This window comes from Tachysurus fulvidraco, chromosome 23 (genome assembly GCF_022655615.1).
Source record: "Tachysurus fulvidraco isolate hzauxx_2018 chromosome 23, HZAU_PFXX_2.0, whole genome shotgun sequence".
NCBI classification, from domain to species: domain Eukaryota; kingdom Metazoa; phylum Chordata; class Actinopteri; order Siluriformes; family Bagridae; genus Tachysurus; species Tachysurus fulvidraco.
Genome location: NC_062540.1, coordinates 8932784 through 8955939, shown reverse-complemented (window position 1 = coordinate 8955939; position 23156 = coordinate 8932784). Strand labels below are relative to the sequence as shown.

General features: G+C 36.1%; 1 protein-coding gene across 2 annotated transcripts in view; it reads left to right on the top strand.

The window, feature by feature from the left end:
• Positions 1 to 23156, top strand: part of cntn3a.2 (contactin 3a, tandem duplicate 2) — a 69719-nt gene that overhangs the window by 9485 nt on the left and 37078 nt on the right. For both annotated transcript variants that reach the window (XM_047806768.1, XM_027144646.2), the window contains exons 2-8: positions 5798 to 5921; positions 7573 to 7708; positions 13764 to 13939; positions 14056 to 14148; positions 14272 to 14475; positions 15413 to 15515; positions 18468 to 18652. In XM_047806768.1, coding sequence (XP_047662724.1) covers positions 5867 to 5921; positions 7573 to 7708; positions 13764 to 13939; positions 14056 to 14148; positions 14272 to 14475; positions 15413 to 15515; positions 18468 to 18652 — 952 coding nt within the window. In that variant the 5' untranslated portion in view covers positions 5798 to 5866. The remainder of the gene's footprint in view (positions 1 to 5797; positions 5922 to 7572; positions 7709 to 13763; positions 13940 to 14055; positions 14149 to 14271; positions 14476 to 15412; positions 15516 to 18467; positions 18653 to 23156) is intronic.

The following is a 23156-nucleotide window of genomic DNA, read 5'->3' as shown; positions in this document are numbered from 1 at the left end:
CAGACAATTTTGCCTTTCTACCCATAAATTTCCTAGATGACATTTAGAACAGCTCAAAACTGACAAAATATCGTATAACTAGCTCATGGATTCATGAAAGGACTGACACGATTGCATTGCATAAGACATCTGATTATTTCTAGCATCGTACAGTTGAGGCTAATGATCTACATACAGCAAGGCTAAAAACAATATTCAAGCTCAATTCTCTTGTTAATCAATTAGGCAGTCTAAACTGTTTCCATAAGAATTAGTTTCAAATTCAGATTAATTTAAAAATAATAGCAAGAAGCAAGGGGCGGTTCTAGGATTTTATCTTTAGGGGGTTTTAGCCCTCAGTGAGAATTTAAAACAAGAAGAGTTTTATATTATATATTATATGACTACATAGTAAGCCAAAAGTTATGGTATTATTTAAAATGGGAAAATTTTATGCATGATGCAATTTTGTCAGTCTTGAATTAAATCAGTTCATGTATGTATGCATTCTCTACAAACAGTGTGTTCAATGAATGCAGTTATTAATAAAAAAAAATTCACAAGACAAAGACCAAATCAATAAATGTTATTTTTATTTAATATTGAATGGATTGTTTACATTAATATTTTGTTTGTGCTATCAACTCTGGAAATAAGAATAGTGAAATTTCACTGCTTTTGGTTGCCTTATTTGCAGCTTTCCGCCGATTATAGATAATTGCCTTCAGCTCCGAATGCGCATGCACGCCGCGCGTGCCTGAGCTTCTCCGTTCAAATAAAGCAGACAGCTGATGACGCACTTTTGAAAGGCTACAACGCACGCACGTACTGTAAAAGTAAAGTAAATAAAAATCGCTCTTGGATAAAACTGATAAATAATTTTCTTTCCCATCGATGACATGTCCATTTTTTATTTTTGAAAGTAAAAATTATACTTATAGTTTTAGGGTGGCTGAGATCACAGACAGGGGGGCTGGAGCCCCTCTAAAAAAAGGTCTAGAAACGCCCCTGGCAAGAAGACTGATTTATATCAGCTCTTATTTACTGTAGTAGATTTACAATTGGCCAAAGCTTTAATTGCTTGATTTAATTTCTTAGCCTTCCACAAGCCTTTTGCAATACTTTGGCAGAATTTTTGCTCCTACATCCTGAGAGAACTGGTGTAACTGTGTAACTCAGTCACGTGTGTGGACCTTCTTGCTCAAACAGACATTTTCAGTACAGTCCACAGATTTTGGTATTCCAGTCAGGGCTTTGTGATGGCTACTCCAATAGTTTTGCTAACTCTTTGGAAGTATGCTTAGGATAATTGTCCTGCTGGATTTCCCAGCTGCTACCTGGTTTTAAATTCTTCCTCCTGATTCCAACTATTTCCTGAAGTGCAGCAGTTCCATTTCCAGCAAAGTACCCCCACAACATGATGCTGCCCCCCTCTACACTTCACAGATGGGATGATGTTCATGGCTGAGTTGCTTGGAGGTTGGCTCTTAAAGGCACACCTCCCATTTTAAACAGTCGGAAGCATAAAAAGTCATTACATCCATTTGTGGAAACTTTAAAGAGGCAGTCAAGGCGGTTGTATGTAAAGTATTGACCGACTGGAATTCTGATTAAATAAATTAAAGCTGAATCTAAAATTGCCCCTCGTATGTGGACAAATAGACATCTTAATTGATTTGCCAAAAGATACATTATGTAAAGTAACATTGTAAAGATTTTTTTAAATATAAATGTAAGTTAAAATAGTTTTCCATAATTGTATATTATATAGATCATGAAGTTTTTTCTTTCTGTCATATTCCTGTCAAAGACTGAACAAATTGCAATTTATTATCATGTCCTTTTTTATTTGGCCTTAAATCAAACTGGTGTGTTTGGCTTTGCAGCTCGGTCACATCGCTCATTTCAGCAGCCACCCTTACAAATGCTACCATCAATACTAAAGTAGTGTTCAACAAAATAGTTTGTATGTGCAGGTGTGTGTGTGTGTGTGTGTGTGTGTGTGTGTGTGTGTGTGTGTGTGTGTGTGTGTGTGTGTTCTAAAGGAATGTTTGGCTTCTTTTGCATATACTTTCATTTTTCTAGTTATATTAGTAAACTATTGTGTACGACAAGCTCACGTGATGGAAACGCAGACAGAGACATTTGATTAATGCAGAAGGAAGCTTGATTTGCTTTCAAAAGTTAATATATATCTGGGATACACAGGTAATGCATTTTTATCATTTTTCATACTTTCATTGTTTTAATGCAGATTATCCAGCTAAAAAAGATGGATGTAGATGATGAAATTTGACGAAACTTCCACTGTGCTGCTTGTTATGACTTTTTTTCTTAATGTAAGTTTATGCGACAAACGTGTAGGAAATATTATGACTTGCCTTGCCTTCAGGTAATTTACGGTCAACTCCAGAATTATTGACTCCTACAGTGAAAATGAGCAAAAATGAATAACAGACACAGTGAGTGATATTTTAGGCTTAAATAAAGTTTATGTTTCTTAATAAGTAGTGCCTGGGATTCTGTTTAACACGCTGGTTTTAGACTTGGTTTCAAAACCAGTGAGGTTCCAGAGGACTGAGACCAGTCCTTTTTTTTTTTTTTTTTTTTTTTTTTTTTTTGGGGGGGGGGGGGGGGGCTGTTTATAATGCACAAACCAATTCTTCATGATTGTTTCAGAGAAAACAGTATGGGATTCTAAAATAGTTATTTTATTTAACCGTCTTTAATTTTCCATCAGCAGGTATAATATTTATGTATTTTAATATTTATTCACATCCCGCTATGACTTCTCCAGGATGTGCAGTTAGATAGATAGATAGATAGATAGATAGATAGATAGATAGATAGATAGATAGATAGATAGACAGACAGACAGACAGACAGACAGACAGACAGACAGATAGATAGATAGATAGATAGATAGATAGATAGATAGATAGATAGATAGATAGATAGATAGATAGATAGATAGATAGATACTAATAAAAATAATAATAGTAATAACTACAATAATAATGGAAGCATGAATTTCCATTGCATATAAGTAGGGTCTGTTTCACATTTATGTTATTAGTCGTATTTTTTGGGGTCATATTTAAAGTATACAAAGTAAAGCCCAATAGATATTTTCAGCTGAAGTGCTGCTTTGACTTGCAGAGATGGGAACAATATCTGGAATTAAGAATAGAAATTGTGCCATTTGCCATTCGTGACGTGCTTCCTTGCTGAATATTGGGTGAAAAAGTGGCAGAATCCCTTTTCTCTTCACTAGATAATTTATTAGCTGATCAGGTATCCGCATTGGCATGTGTCTCAGATGGTACTCAGTAGAGAATAAGTACTCTGCATGGTTCCTCTTGCGTATAGATAAAAGCTTAGTAAAATGCGACTTTTTTTTTGTTTGACTAATACTGGCATTGTTGAAATGCTGAACTTGACAAATAAGTGATGGTGAAATATATCATTCATGGATTTGCATAAATTTACACATCAAAATTGTGCACACACAGCACATTGCTCATAAATTAAAGTAGTGGTTCTAAATTCACATCCTGAAGTAACATCACATCACTCATTGTGCAGGATTTTTCTTTTTCTTTGTCTATTCTTGTCAAAATTCTGTTAATATTTGCTCATTAACCGGTTGGTTGATTTATATATAGTATATATTGGTGTGTTCCCTGCTGTTAACACAGCAATATATACTGGACAGTGGTGCTCCAGGACTAGAAGTGGGAAACACAGAGCTCAATTACCGCTAGTGAAGTTTTTAAGGAAAGAATAATGAGCTCCTTGATCATTTGTCTGTCTTTATAAATGTATGGTTCTGTATATATTCTATATTTGGAGCTCACTGTTGTTACAGGCCCACAAGATGCTGTTTAGCCACAGCTTTAAGTAAATTGATCTGTGCTTAGTCCTTTAATAACTGAATCTGTAAATTGGATTCCCTGTCTTCTGTTCACTTTGCAGACATTAATATGACGAGTCACACAGACTTTCCACCGCTCGTAGCTATGAGCTACTCTCAAGGACCGCTTAGTGAGAAGAAACATGACATGGAGTGTTCATGGAGAGTGTTCAGAGGAGGCAAATCCTTTTTTTAACATGCTTACCCTGACTCAAGGAATAATAAATCTTGAATAACTAAAGGAAGACCTTCTAGAGAGTTATGCAACAACATAATTTGACAATTTACCTTCAAACAGCGTTTCGCTAAGCCTGCACTGTCTGGGGATTATGTAGGTTTGAGTTGAGTGTATGTGAATGTGTGTACGTGTATGCATTTACAAGATTTGTTGGGCTAATAACTGGATCACCTGAGATACAGAGGAAAAGGAGATTTTAAAATCCTGCAGCAGCTAACTTAATATGGCCTTACATTTCTATGTAACATACTTCTCTCTCTCTCTCTCTCTCTCTCTCTCTCTCTCTCTCTCTCTCTCTCTCTCTCTCTCTCTCTCTCTCTCTCTCTCTCTCTGTCTCATAGTTGTGTGTGTGTGTGTGTGTGTGTGTGTGTGTGTGTGTGTGTGTGTGTGTGTGTGTGTGTGTGTGTGTGTGTGTGTGTGTGTGTCTGAATGTGTATATAGGCATATAATGCACTGAAGCTCTAGCATTTTTTTTTTCTAATTGATCATTGCTCCTCATTAATTTAAGCAGTGGCCTAAGCAGAAGTGTATTGGGTGGCTGAGAAACTCATTTGGAAAACTGTGTTATGGTTCATAGAGCTTGTACGCATTGGATGAGCCCCTTTCAGACACTTCTCAAAGTCCCTTCACTACACCCCATCTCAGTCTGAAATCACCAAGCAACCTGATAAATATCCTGTAAGCAAAAAGACCCATGTTGTGCTCTGAAAATTTTGTATACAGCTTTGAATTGCTGGAAAGGTCTGCTTTACAAAACCAGCCAAGTAAAAAAAAAGGATAGTGACTGCACTCTTTAAAACTCACACAATTGAGTCGAATTCTGTGTGTTTATTGCGCTATAACTTGTCTTTTAAACAAACGAATGGCTTAGTCAGTAGATTAAAATGCTAAAGATGCTAACGATATTAAGCACTGAGCTAAAAGCACAAAAACTCATTACAACAGGCAAAGGGACAGCAACGGTACTTTAAAATTTCTCAGTAATTATCACAAGATGATTTTCATGTGTTCATAGTGTTATAACTAATCCATTTCCAGAAGTTGAAAGGTGGGGTGTGCTTTAAAGTGTTGGCATAACAATCCCTGCTAATACTAACATTAGTTGAAGCTTTGGGTACATGTGTGGGAATAAGGGGGTGGGCTCAAGGAGTTCAAATTAATCAAATCGTATTCAGCGCCACCAACATAATTAGTAGAAACCTAATCTTGACAAAATTTTAAGAAATCCAGGCAAATCTTGTCTAATGCAGCTTTAAGGCTTTTGTGTGATAAGCCAGTTGTGTTCTCTTCTGCTTTGCATCCTTTCTTCTGGCTGCTGCCTTGCATTACAAAATAATATCTTACAAGTTAATCTTAGCATACAAGTAATACGTGGAGGTAGAAATGTGTTTACCATCAGAAATAATACAATTAGTCTAATTACTCGATCAATTATTTATTTATTTTTTCAAATGAAAGATAACCGACTTTGTTGTATTTACGTTGTCCATATTAGTTAATTGTATAGTTTGATTATTAATATTATAAGTGAGTGATATACTATTAGTTATTATTATTATTATACTATAATTTTTATAGTAGAATACTTTCACTATGCTGTTATTAGTAGTATATTATTATGTATTTATTTTATATATATAATATTTTTAAAACTTGCTTTTTTGCAGGTTAGGCATTTCTCAGGTCAAAAAAACCTATTGAATGCTGGAAATCTCACACGCCTTCGGACGCTGAAGATGAAGTTATTATGGAAACAGTTTTTGCTGCTATCAGTCATGGAGTGTCTTACAGGTACATGATCTCTACCGTTTTACTTTTGGGAAATTTGTGCTCTGTGTATGTCAACCTGCCAATAATGGGTAAACTGAAACAATAGAAAGTTATGTGCAAGTGGGAAACTGGTGTTTATATAGGTGGAAAGGCTCTATAGGCTTTGTTCTGTGATGCAGAGGATTGACCTGAAAGTCTTATCGGCATCGACTCCTTAACAATAAAACTATTAGATGAAGTGTGTCAAACTTGAAAGATTTTCTGGTGGCTCAATTGAAGCTGATACTAAGAATTTCTTGCTTTAATCTCATTCATGAATGTTCTATATAGGTTAGAGTAAAAGGAATCCTGAACAAAAACCTTTAACAGATTATTACATTAATATATATTTTTTTTTACTGCTCTAACAAAAGAAATAACATAATTTGCTCGAATCTACAATGTACAGTGGATTGTCTCTGTGTTATACATTTACTCATTAAACATAATATTAAATTTGCACTTGAAAAAGTACAAGTTACTAAAATAGAACTGCTTGACATGTTTTGCCTGAAACTGCAACCGCAGTTCAGTTACATTCTTGCTCCTGTTTTTTTTTCTTACAAAACTGGCCTAACTGCACTTATCTTTTTCAGTCTAATGGCTAAAGATACCATTTTACTTGCTCAAATGAGTATGCTTTTGCTCTGCACTTCTACACTAATGATGTTGCCTGTGCACATACACACACATTAGACAGTATTCAGTTCTTATAATAGTCTAATCATTTTAATGGAACTGGAAAAATGTGGTAAAAAAAAAAAAAAAAAACTTGCTCTCGGGCTCCTGCTCTGCAATTTAACATTAAAATGGGACAGTATTGTAACAAGATTGAGAAGTTTTGTTTTTTGGGTGATAAAAGAAGCAATTACATAGTTGTTTTGTAAATGAATGACTATATACTGTAGCAGGAGGATATAGCTATTGCTGTAAAGCCTACAAATGAATGCACATTTACTTTTGTGTTGACTTAATACATGCTAAAACACACACACGCACATACACACACACATACACACACACAGAACTATCTAGCATTTTTTTTAGCTATTTATGCTATATAGAATATAGATATATACTGGATATTGACACCAATATCATTATGTTTGTAGCCAGTTATGGCTGCTTTTGGCCAAAAAAGAAACAATATGAGTGTGTTATGACCATCGTAAGCATTTTTGTTATCTGGCTCCTATTTAATTAATAACAAATCTTAATACACTATCGAGTTTGTTGTGACCTGTTGTATGGGTGGAGCCCACAAAATCTGAGGAAACAGTAGTAGCTGTTTAGATGGGATTTATTCCAGTAAAAAGACCAGACACTCAAAGGGAGAAGTGGAGAGCTGGTACAACCTTTGTCAAGAGCTTGTTTTTCAGACACTTAACCTACAATGCACATTTTCATCCGTGTGTTGTCATAGACTTATGCTTTAAATAACATAGAAAATAGATTTTGTATTTAGAAAGCTTAAACTTCCTTATAATTATGACCTGTTCTTGACAGTACATTTATGCAATGAATGTATACATTTTTTTTATTTTGTATTTTATAGTTTACACAGGACACAAGTAAATATTGTATCAAACATTACCTACTAGAGCCTAACGTTACTGTTTCTCTTCTCTCTAAGATTGTTTGGATTATAAATCATTTCATGGGCCAAAATGGCGGATGGAACCCAGTGATTTAACGTTGCCTGTTGGTTTACCAGAAGAAGAGGCCACTCTCACTTGTGATGCCAAAGGCTTCCCTGCTCCTCAGTACAGGTACAGTGCTGTTTTTACTTTTACTCTGCAACACACTGGGAATTTTTCATGCCCTTTGTGTCATATCTCTTTTGCCCCTTTTCCACTGAGGCAGTTTGAGTGCTGGTTCGGAGCCAGAGCCTAATTTAGAACCAGTTATTTCTTTTTCGACCGCCAAAGCACCGGCTCTGAACCAGGAAAAGTGGTTCTTAAGTAGCACCAAAACGTTGCTGGTCTAGACTTAAGAACCGCTTGTGTCCGGGACTGTGGGCGGGGCTACTGTTAGTGCCTTTGATAATGTACCTAAAGTTTACTAATGTTTAATACACTTTTACTGCAATATGATGCATTATCAGCACACATGATAGTAGGTAGCTACATGCTAAGGCTAACTTTTTTTCTGTGTTAACGATAAAATAACGTTATGTACTTTATCGATTACAACCTCCGTTTATACAGATTACATGGAGCTGCACGTACACGTTGGATTCGCCGCGTTTGGATGCTAAGTCATGAGCATTAACAGTAAAGCAACATCCAGCATTATTGTTGTGTTTGTGTTTGCCGCTGCTGCGCTGGGTAATGTGAGACGTATACAGTGACGTCACACTCGGCTCTGTGATGGCTCTCTAGCCGGTGGAAAGGCAAACCGGTTCTTAGAAGGTTCGCCAGTGGAACCAACTTTGAACCAGCACCAGCACTAGCTCTGAACTAGCACTCGGTTCTTTTTGGTGGAAAAGAGGCATTTGTGTCACATCACATAAATACAGCTTCATACTATTTTAGAAAAATGGGACTTTTTGTGCTTACATTCATGATGTATTAAGCAGTTTAGCTTAATATGATCTTTCTTAGTGTTTTGGATGTGCTAAAACGCATCTCTACTGGAGTGTTTAGCATAAATCCAGGCATGAAAAAATTGAACAAGCTCTGTCAGATACCGAGTCATGGGCAGAAGAAACAAATGAATTAATGAACACACTTAAATGACATTCCTTAACCCAACTATGTCCTGTAGCATTTACCTGCATGTGTATCTTTTATGTAACGAGCCATTTTGTATTTGTGTAACGTTAGATTGAAAGCTACTAGTAAACTTGTTAGAACTCAAGATTAACTAAAGAAGCAGATACATGTCAGTGTACATCTGCTGAGGTGTATATATTTTATAAATATCCAAGTGCAGAGCAAATAAAGGTTTTATTTGCTAAATTATGTTTTTTATTTTGTCTGCACTAATATTTTCAATGGAAAGTGATAGGGGAAAAAAATATTTTTCAAATGACTGGTTCTCAGCAAGCCTCTCCTTTACAAGCAAGTCAATAAAAAAAGAGGTAATTCCATTCACTTGAAGTCACCTGGATAAATTCATTTACTCACACCACATCCAATGCTTTTTGATATTATGTTCGATTGCACGCTGTAAGACGTATCGTGCTCGAGGTTGTGATTAGTGGTAAGAGGCTCAGTTAGCAAATCATTTCAGTTTCTATCGAATGTAAACCAAACACTCATTCAAAAACATACTGCGACATACTGTTTATTTTTTGAATGACGGATATTCGGAAATGAAAAGATATTAACATTTTACCCTTGCAGCATTAAACGTTGAAGAATTACAACATTTACAGAATTACAGTAATAAAATGCAGAGCCCTGTCCTGTGCCCCAGAACACTTTGCTTCTCAATAATCCATTTCAGTCATTTGACTGTAACAGACTTACAGAGTAATATCGGGGTGGATGAATAGATTATTATCAGTGCATAGAAAATAGAAGATTTTCTATGCGCTGTATATTATGTGTACCCCATTTTTGTGCCCCTGACCTGATCATCACAACCATATGTGGGTTTTCTACAGACTGTCACAAAGCTGAAAGCGCACAATTGCATAGAAGGTCTGAAACATTTTAATTTCCCTTTACTGGTACTAAGAGACCCAAAAAATGATCCCCTGTCCCCAGGTCCCCTGTGAACAAAGCAACGTCCATGAAGCCATGGTAACAATGTAGGTGTGGAAGTGTTCTGCACAGAGCCCTGACCTGCACAGAGCCCCGACCCTGAACACCCCACTCAACACCTTTGGGATGAACGGGAACGCTGAGTGCACCCCAGGCCTCCTCATCTAACATCAGTGCCTGACCTCACTAATGCTTTTGTGGCTGACAAATTCCCACAACCACACTCCAAAATGTAGTGAGATTGTCAGGTGTCCAAAAAACTTTTATTACTATATACTGTACTGATATGTTACTTTTGAAATCAAGCCAGGAAGTAAAAAGGAAAAAATCCAGGGAATTAGGCCAAGTTAAAACCTGTAGGTGTCAGATGTTTTCCAGTTTCTGTGTTCAAAACTAGAAGAATTGGAACTAATTACATATGGGACCTGAACAGTTGGACAACTCTCGCCATAAATTTATTGGAGCCAGCTATTTGGATTTGCCACTTTACACCATCTTAATTTACTTGTATAGAACTGAGAAGTAGTCTCAGTAGATTTGTTTACTAGACAGGCATGTCTTAAGGAAAATATTTTTTTAATAATGTAGTACTGTTTCCGCTTCAGGTGATCAAAACCCATTTTTCTTCTGCTTACCTTCGAGCTTTAATTTATTTTTATTTTTTTTAACATACAGTCTCTACACCACTTTTGTCTTCTGTTTTTCTCTCTCAATATACAGTATGTAAGCTATATATTAACAAAAGGGGTAAATGATTTTTAGATAAACCAAAAAAAAAAAATTACTTTAAACGCCTAGAAATCTAGACTATTTATGTTTATTTTATTGCTATCTTCTTGTTTTCCTCATAACATTCTAGATCATTTGGTTACATGCATGGTAAATAAAAATAAATATATCTTGTATATTTAAAATCTTAAAAAGGTTCCTATCTTGATTTTATGATTTTATTTTTTAAGATTTTATTCTTTTTTATATTATTTAATGCGATAAATATTATAGCCCTGTTATTGTATTCAAACCAGCATAGTTTGACTGTTTGTATAGCACTTGATTTGATATTCAGAAACATAATCAGACCTTATTTTGGTACGATATGGAGTGTGTGATAAAGCTCCTGACAAAAAAAAGCCTATACATAGCCACAATCCCAAAGGAGTTCCAGTTATACATATTGTTCAGCCGTTAATTTATACCCAACGCTCTCATGATTTATTTTAGCACTGTCACATATATTAAGCATGACGAGTGGATTCTGAAGCATTGACATTTGTTTTCTCTCTCCTGACACACATCAAGGACACCAGTCATGTCTTTGATGTGGTAGAAAATCTAGAGCCCTTTAGATTTCAGAGTTCAAACTGTTCCTTTTCTGAAATCTAGATCATCGAAAGCTAACGTTCCTGTAAACTGTGCTCCGAGAATTAAGTAACATCAGGTTGCTATAAAACATATCAAATATGAACAAAAAAAGCATCTAATAGCTGTACAGTGTGATCTTCTGTTAAAATAAAATATCACAAAATTACCGGGCTGTTATCACAGTGCCAAAGGTGCCGCTTTTATTTTGAACAGTTTGCCGTCTTTTAACATTTTTTATTTTGAACTTAGAGAACAGTCTGTCAAATCATGACGTGTAATGTAAGATTAGGAAATAAATTGTTTTGTAAAAATGGAAATGTAGCATTAAGGCTGCAATTATCACATACAAGGCTTGTTTTAATCCAATCCATAAAATAGCTGTTGTAAAGAAAAAGAATAAAAGCAGCAAATTTGGATTATTGTATGGAAAGAAATATTAGCTCGCTCAGTGTTGGTGGATTCCCAGCCTGTGTAGTGAATGAAACAAATCCAAAGTGGCAGCTCACTGTCAGAGAATCAGGAAAGTGAGTGATAATGCCCATTACATATTCTCATTATTCAGCCACACACTGAAAAATCTGAGCAATTACTTCTTCTGGATTGCACTTACGTTGTAAGACAAACTGTAGTGTAATACATCTTACAGCTTGATCAGAGTTTGTTTGTTTTTTGTGTGTGTGTGTGCCTGTGCAAAAAAGTGCAGCCAAGCTTTACAAGCCCGCTGAGAACAACAGGCCAATGCTGGCTGCGCGTGTGCTCAAGAATGATTTCTTTCGTGGCCGGATGACGAGTAGGCTGCCAAAGCTACGGCAGTCCACAGGTGCCAAATGTCTGCAGAGGATAGTGCATAGATAGTTCAGCAGATGAACCTGAAGCTGTAGAGCCCAGAGGGCCGTTTTCATTAGATGAGACTTTTCGAAATTGATATGGACTGCAAGGGTTTACTTGAGTTCATCCATGGTGACACATTCCAAAAAGGCCCTGAGGCACCTATACCCTCACTTCACACCCTCCTCTTTCTGCCTCCCTTGCTTTGTCACTCTGTGTGGATGTAGCACCTTTTTTGCATCTGGGTGTCAAGTGCGCTTCATAAGGCCTGGATCACTGCGTGCCTATTTTTAACGAGCCTGCAGATGCTAAGCAGATTATTTCCTATTACAAGCAGCTGGTAATTTGACCCAACGCTTGTGTGATCACCTGTTATCCCTAAATGTTAGCTCTGGTTTTGTCCCTGCTGCTAGCCCTGGCCAAGCTGCCTTTGCTTTGTACGTTTATTAGTACAAATAACAACAGTGACAATGAGCAGACCTTATACAAAAATACAGTGCTGCTTGTGGGAGCTGGACCAATGCAGAGACAGTGCCATCAAAAGAAACAACCATCAAAGAAAGTAAACAATGCTTTGAAATACTTGTGTGAATTCCAGCTTGTGGGTGGCAACTACCAGGCTGTGAGGGAACAGTGAAATGTTCGATACCAAATGTGCAAAGTACCTCATGCATCAACCTGATAAACACTCCAGGAGGTGTCTGTTATTACCAGCCTTATGGGGATTGGGTTATCGAATAATCTTCCAAACATCATGGGATTCAGCTGCTTTAGGCACTGTATTTATTTATTTATTTATTTATTTATTTATTTATTTATTCCCTCCCTGGAAATAAAAATTAGCATGTGGTGCCTTCCTGCATCAGTTCCTGCACAGATGCATCTACTGAACACCCGCCAAAATAAATGATTGGCAAGCTATCGGATCCTCTCTGGCTTTTAAGATTCCTCTGCAAGATCCTGTAAGTGTGAAGAAGGAGGGCTGATGATTCTCTATAATAGTAATTTATGAACAGTAAAGAGAACGATTTAAAGCAGAATATCTCAGAAACTTTACTGAAGACAGTGACATAACCAGTTATTGTACAGTTTGCATAGAGTTATATTACTGTACATTAGCAAAGATTGTACATAGCAATTATCCTTAAACTGTGACAGTGGGCAATATCTTTATCCTTCACATGCAATATTGTCATTTTTAATGTTTCATTTTTTTCTAGCAAAGCAGTAAAAGATAACTGGATCATACACCTTGACCCATGTTGATACCAAAACATTTTTTTTGCCTCAGGCTTGTGCATCAGAAATAAATATTAATTGAATTTTAAACTTTTTTAAAATCTTTATATTTCAACATTTCTGTAAATCTGCTTTTATGCAATGCCCAGTGTCCTGTTAAAAGCATTACACCGAATTGAACTGAATAATAATAATAATAATAATAATAATAATAATAATAATAATAATAATATGGCCTTTTGAGCATTATTATAAATATGTATAATTTCTGTGCTTAAAAAATAAATCACATTTTGTCAAAAGATGAAAAGGGGAATATGAAACTTATGAATTTTATATCACAATATGGATATTTTCACTTCTTGAATTTATATCTTTGAAATATACATATATGTATATACTGTATGTGATTATATTCACACTGGTCTACAGCAAACATCCTTGTTACAGCACACTGCTAGTAGCTCCTACTGTATCTCTAGCCATTATGATGTAAATCATCTGCTGATTTTCTGTCACATGTATCACCATATTGCAGAGCCCAACTACTGTCTGTGCATTAAAGCAGCTTATTTGTCTTTAATATCTGATCGTAGCTTGTAAGCCACAGTGAAAGTTCTCTTATTCCCAGGTCATTCCAGAATCTGCACATTTCTTATAATGATTTCTTTATGATTAATCCTAGGTGGTCACTGAACGGCACAATGATTGATCTGAGGGCTGATTATCGGCGGCGTCTCTCTGGTGGAAATCTGGTGATTAGGAATCTGGACCTTTACAGGGATGCAGGAATCTACCAGTGCACTGCGTTTAACTCACTGGGAGCCATTCTGAGCAGGAGAGCGACCCTTCAGTTTGCATGTGAGTTACTAGCTCCGTTTGTGCTGATTTCAGAGAAGCTAAACTTTTTTTAGCTCATCTGTTGCTCTTATTACTGTTGTACTGTGCTACTGTTTTATCTTTTCAAAACTTTACAGACTTGAATTTTAAAACGCAAACAAGAAGTGCCGTGTCAGTGCGTGAGGGTCAAGGAGTAGTTTTATTATGTGGTACACCTATATATGCAGGAGGTAAGGGTCTTATAAAAAAAAAAAAAATTCATATTTATGATATTTTTATTGAGATTTACTGGCCATTTATGTATCTCAGCTCCTCTAGGTCTGATAACAAATTAATATCTATCTATTCTTTAGAGCTGCATTTTGCCTGGGTGTTCAACGAGTACCCGTATTTTGTCCAGCAAGACAGCAGACGTTTTGTCTCCCAAGAGACCGGAAACCTTTACATCGCTAAAGTAGAGCCTTCCGATGTAGGAAACTACACATGCGTGGTAGTAAATCGCATTACAAAGGTCAAAATGCTGAGTTCTCCCACTCCACTGATCCTGAGGACAGATGGTGAGATGTGCTTACTTTCACAATCTAATCAGATGCCACACTGCTTACTTTTCCATTATATCATAAATTTAGGAACTAATGATTTAACACAACCTTCACCACACTCATATTCAGTTACTTCATATACTGTTATGGTATGATGAGGTTTTTTTTTTTCAAGTTTTTTATTATTAAAATGTCTGCCTACAGTTATTAAGCTACAGGGTTTTTTTGTAGATTACGTTACCATGGTTGCACATATTTAATTCAATTCAGTTTTATGCGTAGAGTGCTTTTAACAATTGACCTTGTCACATAACAACTTTACAAAAATGTAACTGTAGATTAATATTTTCCTAAAGAGTAAAGCCGGAGGCAACAGGGTGAAGAAAAAAAATCTCTGGGATAATATGAGGAAGAACCCTTGAGAGGAGCCAGATTCAAAGGAAACTCATTCTGTTCTGGCTGAAACCAGATAGTGGGATTAAAAAAGTCATTAAAGTATACAGGTGTAGCAGAGTAAAGACAAACCATACTAAATATATTCAAATGCTATTAAGTACAAATGTTGTAAATAGGAATCCCTTTATAAGCAGAAATCACTGAAGCAAGCATGAGATTTGTGCTGTTTGGGCCAGTGCAGATCTTTAGTATATCTATTTTAAACTTTTTAGAGCTTCAGTAAACTATTGTTTGCTCTCGATGTAAAGATTCTTACTGTTGCCTTCAAATCAAGCAAACCTTCCAAGACAAAATATTCCCCAACAGTGCAAAAGCAGCACCAAACTCTGCATGGCCTCGATATGTGTTCACTTCAAAATCGTCAAGATTTATCTTTACCTTCAAAATTGTCAAGAATTGCTCCAAGCCATCTAACTCATCTTTTTCACTGCATTCTACTCTGTTCAGACTGAAATGTTCTTAGCGAACAGAAAACAAGTTTTTATTTTTTTCCTAGGTGTGATGGGTGAATATGAGCCTAAAATAGAAGTTTTTTTTCCTGACATGGTTCCAGCTGCCAAGGGCTCCATTGTGACACTGGAATGTTTTGCTTTGGGGAAGTAAGTAAAGTTCTTTAGTAGTATTAATCTGTAGCTGCTCTTTTTTTATAGGGTATGACAAACGCTGCTCTTTTAATGAGTACTCTTGAACCACGGGTATTCATGGGTATTCCTCAGTTCTTTTATTGTACAATTATCTGAACTCTTGTTATGTTTGGAAACAGTCAATATTTCACGGGATGCAAGGAAAGCAAATAGAGTGAGAAGAAATCGACAGCAAATGTATTTGCCAAAAATCAGAGTCTCTTGCTTACTGAAGCATCAGTTAAAAACGAGTTCATTATTGATGATTTGTTACACTGCTTTATCACTTGTCACCTGCCATAAAAGATCTAAATACACGACACAGTGTGATTACACAGTAGATTAACCCTGACAACATACATTATTGTGCTTGTAAGTGCAAAATAGAGATTTAATAAGAGGATATCCATTCGAATCTGATTGATTGTGGAATGATTTGCGAAGATCATTAAAGTGAAGTACAGTCTAGTGAAAATTAGACAAGTTTATCAATTATCAGTTATTATTTTATTAAGGATGTCACCAAAAAATAAATTCAGCAGTCTTTGCCTGAAAGAGACAATGGACAAATATTCTATATTGTTATGTCACATGTCAGTTTTTTAATGATAAATAGTGAGCAGGGAAAAATCGATATCACGAGTCTAACCCAATCAATTGATATATAATATATTTAGAATATAGAGTATTTGGACATAGAAATCAAACTCATTTTAACAGACACTTTTATTTTTTTTATTTATTTATTTGTTTGTTTGTTTGTTTATAATAATATGATGGCTTAGTGGTTAGCACGTTCGCCTCACACCTCCAGGGTTGGGGGTTCGATTCCCGCCTCCGCCTTGTGTGTGTGGAGTTTGCATGTTCTCCCCGTGCCTCGAGGGTTTCCTCCGAGTACTCCGGTTTCCTCCCCCGGTCCAAAGACATGCATGGTAGGTTGATTGGCATCTCTGTTAAATTGTCCGTAGTGTGTGTGTGTGTGAGTGAATGAGAGTGTGTGTGTGCCCTGCGATGGGTCGGCACTCCGTCCAGGGTGTATCCTGTCCGATGACGCCTGAGATGAATGAATGAATGATTATTATTAATAATAATAATAATAATAATAATAATAATAATAATAATAATAATAATAATACAGCCAAAGCTGAACACAAAATGCCGTACATCATAAATTACAGATAATAAAATAATTAAATAGTAACAAAATAAAATAATAACAGCAATAAATCAGAATTAAATAAAAAGCAGGGAATAGAAATGCATTTTCAAACAGTTTTTAAATAATGAAACAGTGGGTGCCTGTCTGATGTACAGAGGCAAGTTATTCCATAGACTAGGAGCAGTAACAGGCTGACTCACTTAGGCTGACCTAAGCAAACGGGCAGGAATATAGGGGTGAAGCAGTTCCGTAAGGTATGTCGGGGTCTGATGGAGGCATTTCAGAATCAGAATCATAAAGAGCATTATTGCCAGGCATGTTTTCACATGCGAGGAATTTGTTTTAGTGACAGAAGCTCCACAGTGTAACAGAATGGCATATACAGTGTAGACAAAATTGTATGTACACATTTACAGGTGTGAAATGTGCAGTTTAAATATACATATCCAATATAGGCAATAAATTTTATGTACAATTTGCAAGTGTGAGAAATGTGCAATTGAACTATACAATATGTACAATTTATAACTTCTATAAACTTTTAGAATATGCATCATATCTAACCATAAACATAAGCACCTAGAGTTTGCTAGAACATGAAACTAGTTGCTGTTTTCAAGACAAGACAAAGAGGGGCTTTTTAACACTGGCAGAGTTCAATTCAATTCAATTCAGGTTTATTTGTATAGCGCTTTTTACAATAGACATTGTCTCAAAGCAGCTTTACAGAACATAAACACAGAGCAGAAGGTAAACATAATTAATGATAAAGGAATTAACGAATAATAAAAGAAATAAGAATTAACAGAATAAAAATGTTCACATGAAAAATGTATAATGTTAAAGCTGTCAAGTGGACCAGGATGTGTACAAAACCCAAGACTACCTGTATGTGGTGGTGGTCTGAGTTCAGTTGCACTGGAACTGTGTCCCTGTTTCTGTCAATGTGAACATAACTAATACTCGGGTAACCTGTGCATGTGCATTAAGCCGATGACAAAATCATTAGTTTCCCCAAGACGTGTACTATGAGTGGCAGGGAACATTGTGGGACATAGAAGAGGTAGATGCATTACTGCACATAATAGCACCACGATATTCATTTAAAAAATAATATGGTGAGTCACGTTGTGCACTCCGGGTGTGTTTGTGATGATATAAGATGCATGAGGGTTCTGTAAAATCAAGTGTGTCTGAAATCAGAACAACACTGTGGGGGAGCTGGGAACAATCACACTCGGATTTAGACAGCATCATAAGTGCCCGGTGTGAAAACCACCAAAAACAGAGCTTTCTGGCAATATAAGATGGGTTTGGCATTAGAAAAAGGTTAGTTATACAGAAAAGAATTTAATCTTTACTCGCCATGTGCGTCTGTGAGTTTGTTTTTCTTCCAAAGACCCTTCATGAAGTACTAGGAGATTTTGAATGAAAATCTGGCCACCTGGGGTGTGGTTGGATCTTCCAACAACAAATGTCCAAATCCATAGAAAAATGCTTCAATAATCACAGAATCAATCATTTGGTTTTAAAACATGTGGGGTGAGCTGAAGAGGTGCAAGAAACCAGAGCGGTTCTGGAGAGATTCTATACTGAGGAATGATTCCTTGTCGTATATTCTTCAATCACATCAGGCATTATAGGAGCAGACTCAGTGCTCTTGCTGTATGATGGCAGCAGGAGGTTGCACAACCTACTAAATGGAGTGCTACAGAAATGTGGTGTAGGTAGCATGCCAGTAATGTTGACTGGAGTTGTATTTTTCTCAGTCCAGTGCCTGAAATAACATGGAGAAGGGCTAATGGAGTTCCCTTTCCCAACAAAGTGAAGATGAAGAACTCGAATGTCGTTCTGGAGATCCCCAGTTTCCAACAAGAGGATGCGGGTGGTTATGAATGTGTGGCAGAGAACAAGATGGGCAGGAACACTGTGAAAGGACGACTCTCCTTCCATGGTAAGTAGCTGGTTTTGTGTGTGTGTGTGTGTGTGTGTGTGTGTGTGTGTGTGTGTGTGTGTGTGTGTGTGTGTGTGTGTGTGTGTGTGTGTGTGTGTGTGTGTGAGAGAGAGGGAGATTTATTCCATCAACACACTTACTGTTTAATGGGATTTTTTTCTTTGGACAGCTGTTATGACCCAGTCTGGATCAGACCATGATATGCTGGTAAACGGGAAAGGGTCATAAGAGCAAACTCCTTTTGGTTTGGTTGCTTTGATTTTTTAATAAGCAAACTGTCCAGAAAATGAAGGCAACAGTCAAGGCAGTTTTGCTACCTAAGCTATGCAATCCATAAGATAGAAACATTACATTTCTGAGCACTGTGTTGTGCACAGGAGGAGTTGATCACCTCATTAAAAAGAAATAGCAACTATAATCAACCAGACAGGAGCAAGAGATGACCACGGCTTGTGCCAGTGGTCTGGACCTTAAAAACATCTACCTAAACCAATATAGAATACAATATATAAATCATTTAAATTTACATGTAGACTCATCTTGTCTCATGCTTGTTTTTATTCTGAGCTTGGGACTCCGACGGGAGGCAACATTGTGCCATCACTCCTATTATACCTAATTCTCATTATTATCTTAGAGGAGAAAAGGTTTTGCCATTTCATTGGATTTTTTCCAATTATTCAGCATTCGGTGCTTTTCGATTCAGCCATGAATCTTGTATAGTTTCCATGACTACGTAGCTGAGAACAAAAAAATAAACCTTTGTTTAATTGGTGTTGGCAGCACAGCATTGTTTGCAATAACAAGTGTCAGTGGTGTTAAATGTTGATGGAAACATCTTTTAGCACATTTGGGAATTCAGAAAAGTGGCAAACAGGAACCCAGATTATCTTATATATATATATATATATATATATACATAATATATATAGACTAAATTTAATGAACAAATTGGTGTATTTTCATAATAGGGTTCTTTTCAAGAAATGTTTATGTTATATATTTATAGAAAATTATTTATGTCTTTTAATTAGTTAGTTTATTTGTTTGTCATCTCTTCTATTATGTAAATGTAATGCCTTTTCACATGCAAAGCAAGATTATACGTACGAGTGGGCAATGTGATATACGGCACAGTAATATTGGTATAACTATAAAGATATTTCATTTTAACCTGGGCAGCCTAGCAATTTGACTTTTAAATTATTATTATTATTATTATTATTATTATTATTATTATTATTATTATTATTATTATTATTATTATTATTATTTTATTAGAAAAAAACAAGTCAAAGATGAAAGTCAACATTCCTACTCAGAATACAGTGGGTAAAAAAATCTTTTTCACACCATACGCTATATTTTGCTTTTGTTATTTAGAAAGTTTGTCAATTGACATGTTTCCCAAAGCCAGTGTGATATTCATGTCGCAAACTAAAAAGGTATTGGGTCATGTCTACTTGCTGTGCTCTTTCTGTTCATTTTTCTTCATACAGCCACTAGTGGAAAAGGAAATCGGGGCAAGCGAATGTTAACATTCTTAAAACTTTCATCTTTATTAACATAACAAGGGAAGTGAGCCATGACCTCTTATTTGAACACATAGTCGCTTACCAAAGAGCCAGATAGAGTTAATAAGCAACAATGTTCAGCTGTTCAGTTTTGTATGTTTTATTTAGGCTTTGTAAAGTCACTGAGATTCTGGCCCGAGAGCAAACTGCTGCTTTATTCCAGTACACTAAGTGATCAAGACTCATAATAGTGTTAATTAAGAGTTCAGTTATTTTCCTAATGCCAAGACAGGCCACGTTGGTAAATGCTCTTAAACAGAAGTTTATAAATTGCCACTTACACAACATAACAGTAAACCAATTAAGAATCTCAAACATTTATAATTCATTAGTAATATTGAATATTATGTTTTTTAAGCTGGTTCACTATCTACCAATCCCTGGGGCAGATTGGGTTCTCTCTCTGGACATTCTGTATACACAGAGAAAGGGAAAGCGGGACAGAGAGAGAGACAAAAACGCATACAGAGAGAAAATGTAACAAGCAATCCAAAAATACATCCAGGAATGGGTTTATTAAGATTTATTAATGTATCTCATTATTATTAAGAGTAAACTTATTAAATCCCATTTTTAATCTAATATGTAAATGTGAAATGTTTGAAACGGCCATTTATCGTACACAAAAAAATAAAATGCAAACAAAATGTTGAATTACGAATCACAATGCAGGGTCAGTCAGTCAGCACTGAATCAGTGTTTAGGGAACCGACCTGCTGCCAAAAGGCAATGAGTTCATATCTCATCCCTGCTAAGCTGCTTCTTTCTGAGCCTTGAGCTGAGCAAAACCCACTCAGTGTTGTATACTGTAGATGCTTAGTGTGTAAAAGAGGTGGATGCAAAGAATGGCCTTTTATGGATTCTCATATTCTGAGCCATTTAAATAAAGACCAAATAAACAGTAAGCGTTTCAGCTTGCAGGCAGGTTTAGAAAGCGTTAAACAAATCCCAACGAAAACGCTGGCTAAAAGCGTGATCTAAGGAATGATTAGTCCGCCTTAAGGCATTTGCATGTTTGTGAGGAATTCGCTTCTTCAGGAGGAATTATTGATCTTTCTCGATCCAGTAACCAAGTTCATCATTCTGTTCAACTCACACAGACAACATAGAGAGAAGCTGTCTGAATGTTGTTCAAGCATCTGAACTCCCCGTTTCTGAATCAACAACAACAAAAAATGCCTCCAGAAATAACTCAATAATTAATTCTATTAAGTTGGCTGTTAATTAATTAGCTGTTAATTACGTTTGCTGTTAATTAAGAAATTAAAAACTACATGATACATGATGTCTCAGCAGGCTATGTTAGCTATCAACTGAGATGAAATGTGCCTGGAACCATGAAACATTTGGATCCTTCTCTATTATTATCATTATGTATTGTGGTGGAAATTTTTAATCTAAAGTTGTTCATAAGGCTTTGTCCTTCTATGCTTGTACCCTGTGTGCGTCATAACCAGAGACTGACATTGTCATCAGTTGTTTTGTTAAGATTATGACAAGGGCAGTAGGGACTGGAGACGAGTTGTCCATAAACAACGTCCAGTAAATCTTCTAGTAGGCCCTCTAGAAGACCTTGGCCTGGTCAGATTAGCTTGGTCAGGAGATGAGCATGCGGTAATTTTGAGCCAATGAATGAGGATGTTTTGCTTTTACGTCTCTTCTGTTTTCTTGAGTTCTGTCTATAAAATCTTGATGTAATGAATGTTCGTGGCCCTGCTTCTCTCATGCTACATGTAGAGTGTTGGGTCCTGCTGCGCAGCTTAGCACAGTAAATTGTGTAACCTTTTTTTATTCTTGCCCGTGTCTACAAGTGTTATACTTTATTCTTTAAATCTCTCTAACCTCAGAATTTCCACAACAGTATTTGTTCTGTACATCCAGTTCACCGGTTCTCATAATGTCTATTAAATATAAAACACCATTCAAAGTGAAGTATTGCACTCATACTCTGATAAAATCTCTTTCACTGGATATTCGTCTATATTTTTCCACAGTCTGGGTTTAGTCTGGGTCTCCAGACTACGGCATGCCTATGAGCATAAATTGCCCAATAAAACACACATGAATGGCAACGTAATAAGCACAAATTATGACTTAATAATGTAGCAGCCAGGGTGGGAAGAAGTTGGCTCAACATTGTTTTTAATGTACTGTTAATGCATGTTCTTAATAGGATGCTTTTTATAGTTTACAAACTTTAATATGTATTCGCTTGTGAGCTACCCAGCTAAGCTAAGTGTCCTCGGAAATGTAGGTTATGTTGATTAATTACAGGAGAAACATTGCCGGAAGAGAACTTGAACTAAATCTGCTTATCATTTGGAGAGAGTGTGGAGATTTGATTAAAAAAAAAAATCAAAGGTCAACAGGAAAGGGAGCTGTTCTTAAATTACAGATCATTTCAAGGATAAGGGAAGAGAGTAGAAGATAATAAAGGGCTTTATGTCGTTTTTTTTTTTTAATTAGAAAACAACCCGTACCTTACAGGATTTGCAGAAATATAATTTATGCATACCATGACACTTGTGTGGTATCAGGATAATAATCAATGCTAACACAAGAGGTGGGAATTTAAATGTTGAATTAATGTCAGAGGAAAAAATACCCCAGGTGCAGAGTTTCTTATATTCTTATAACTTTTGCCTCTGTTTCTTTTTTTTTTTTTTAATAGGCCAAACATTTCATATATGCATGTCCGAGAATCCTGTTTTCGTAAATTACAGATAACACTGTAACACTGTCCAGTTTATTAGGAACTCCTATACCTTTATGCAGGTATCTAATCTTGTTGCTGCAGTACAAAGCTTTGGCTAATTCTTACATCAAACATCACAATGAACAAAACTGATCTCTGTGACTTTGATCATTGCATGGGTTGTTGGTACTAGAAGGGCTGGGTTGAGTATTTTAGAAAATTTCAGCTGATTTTC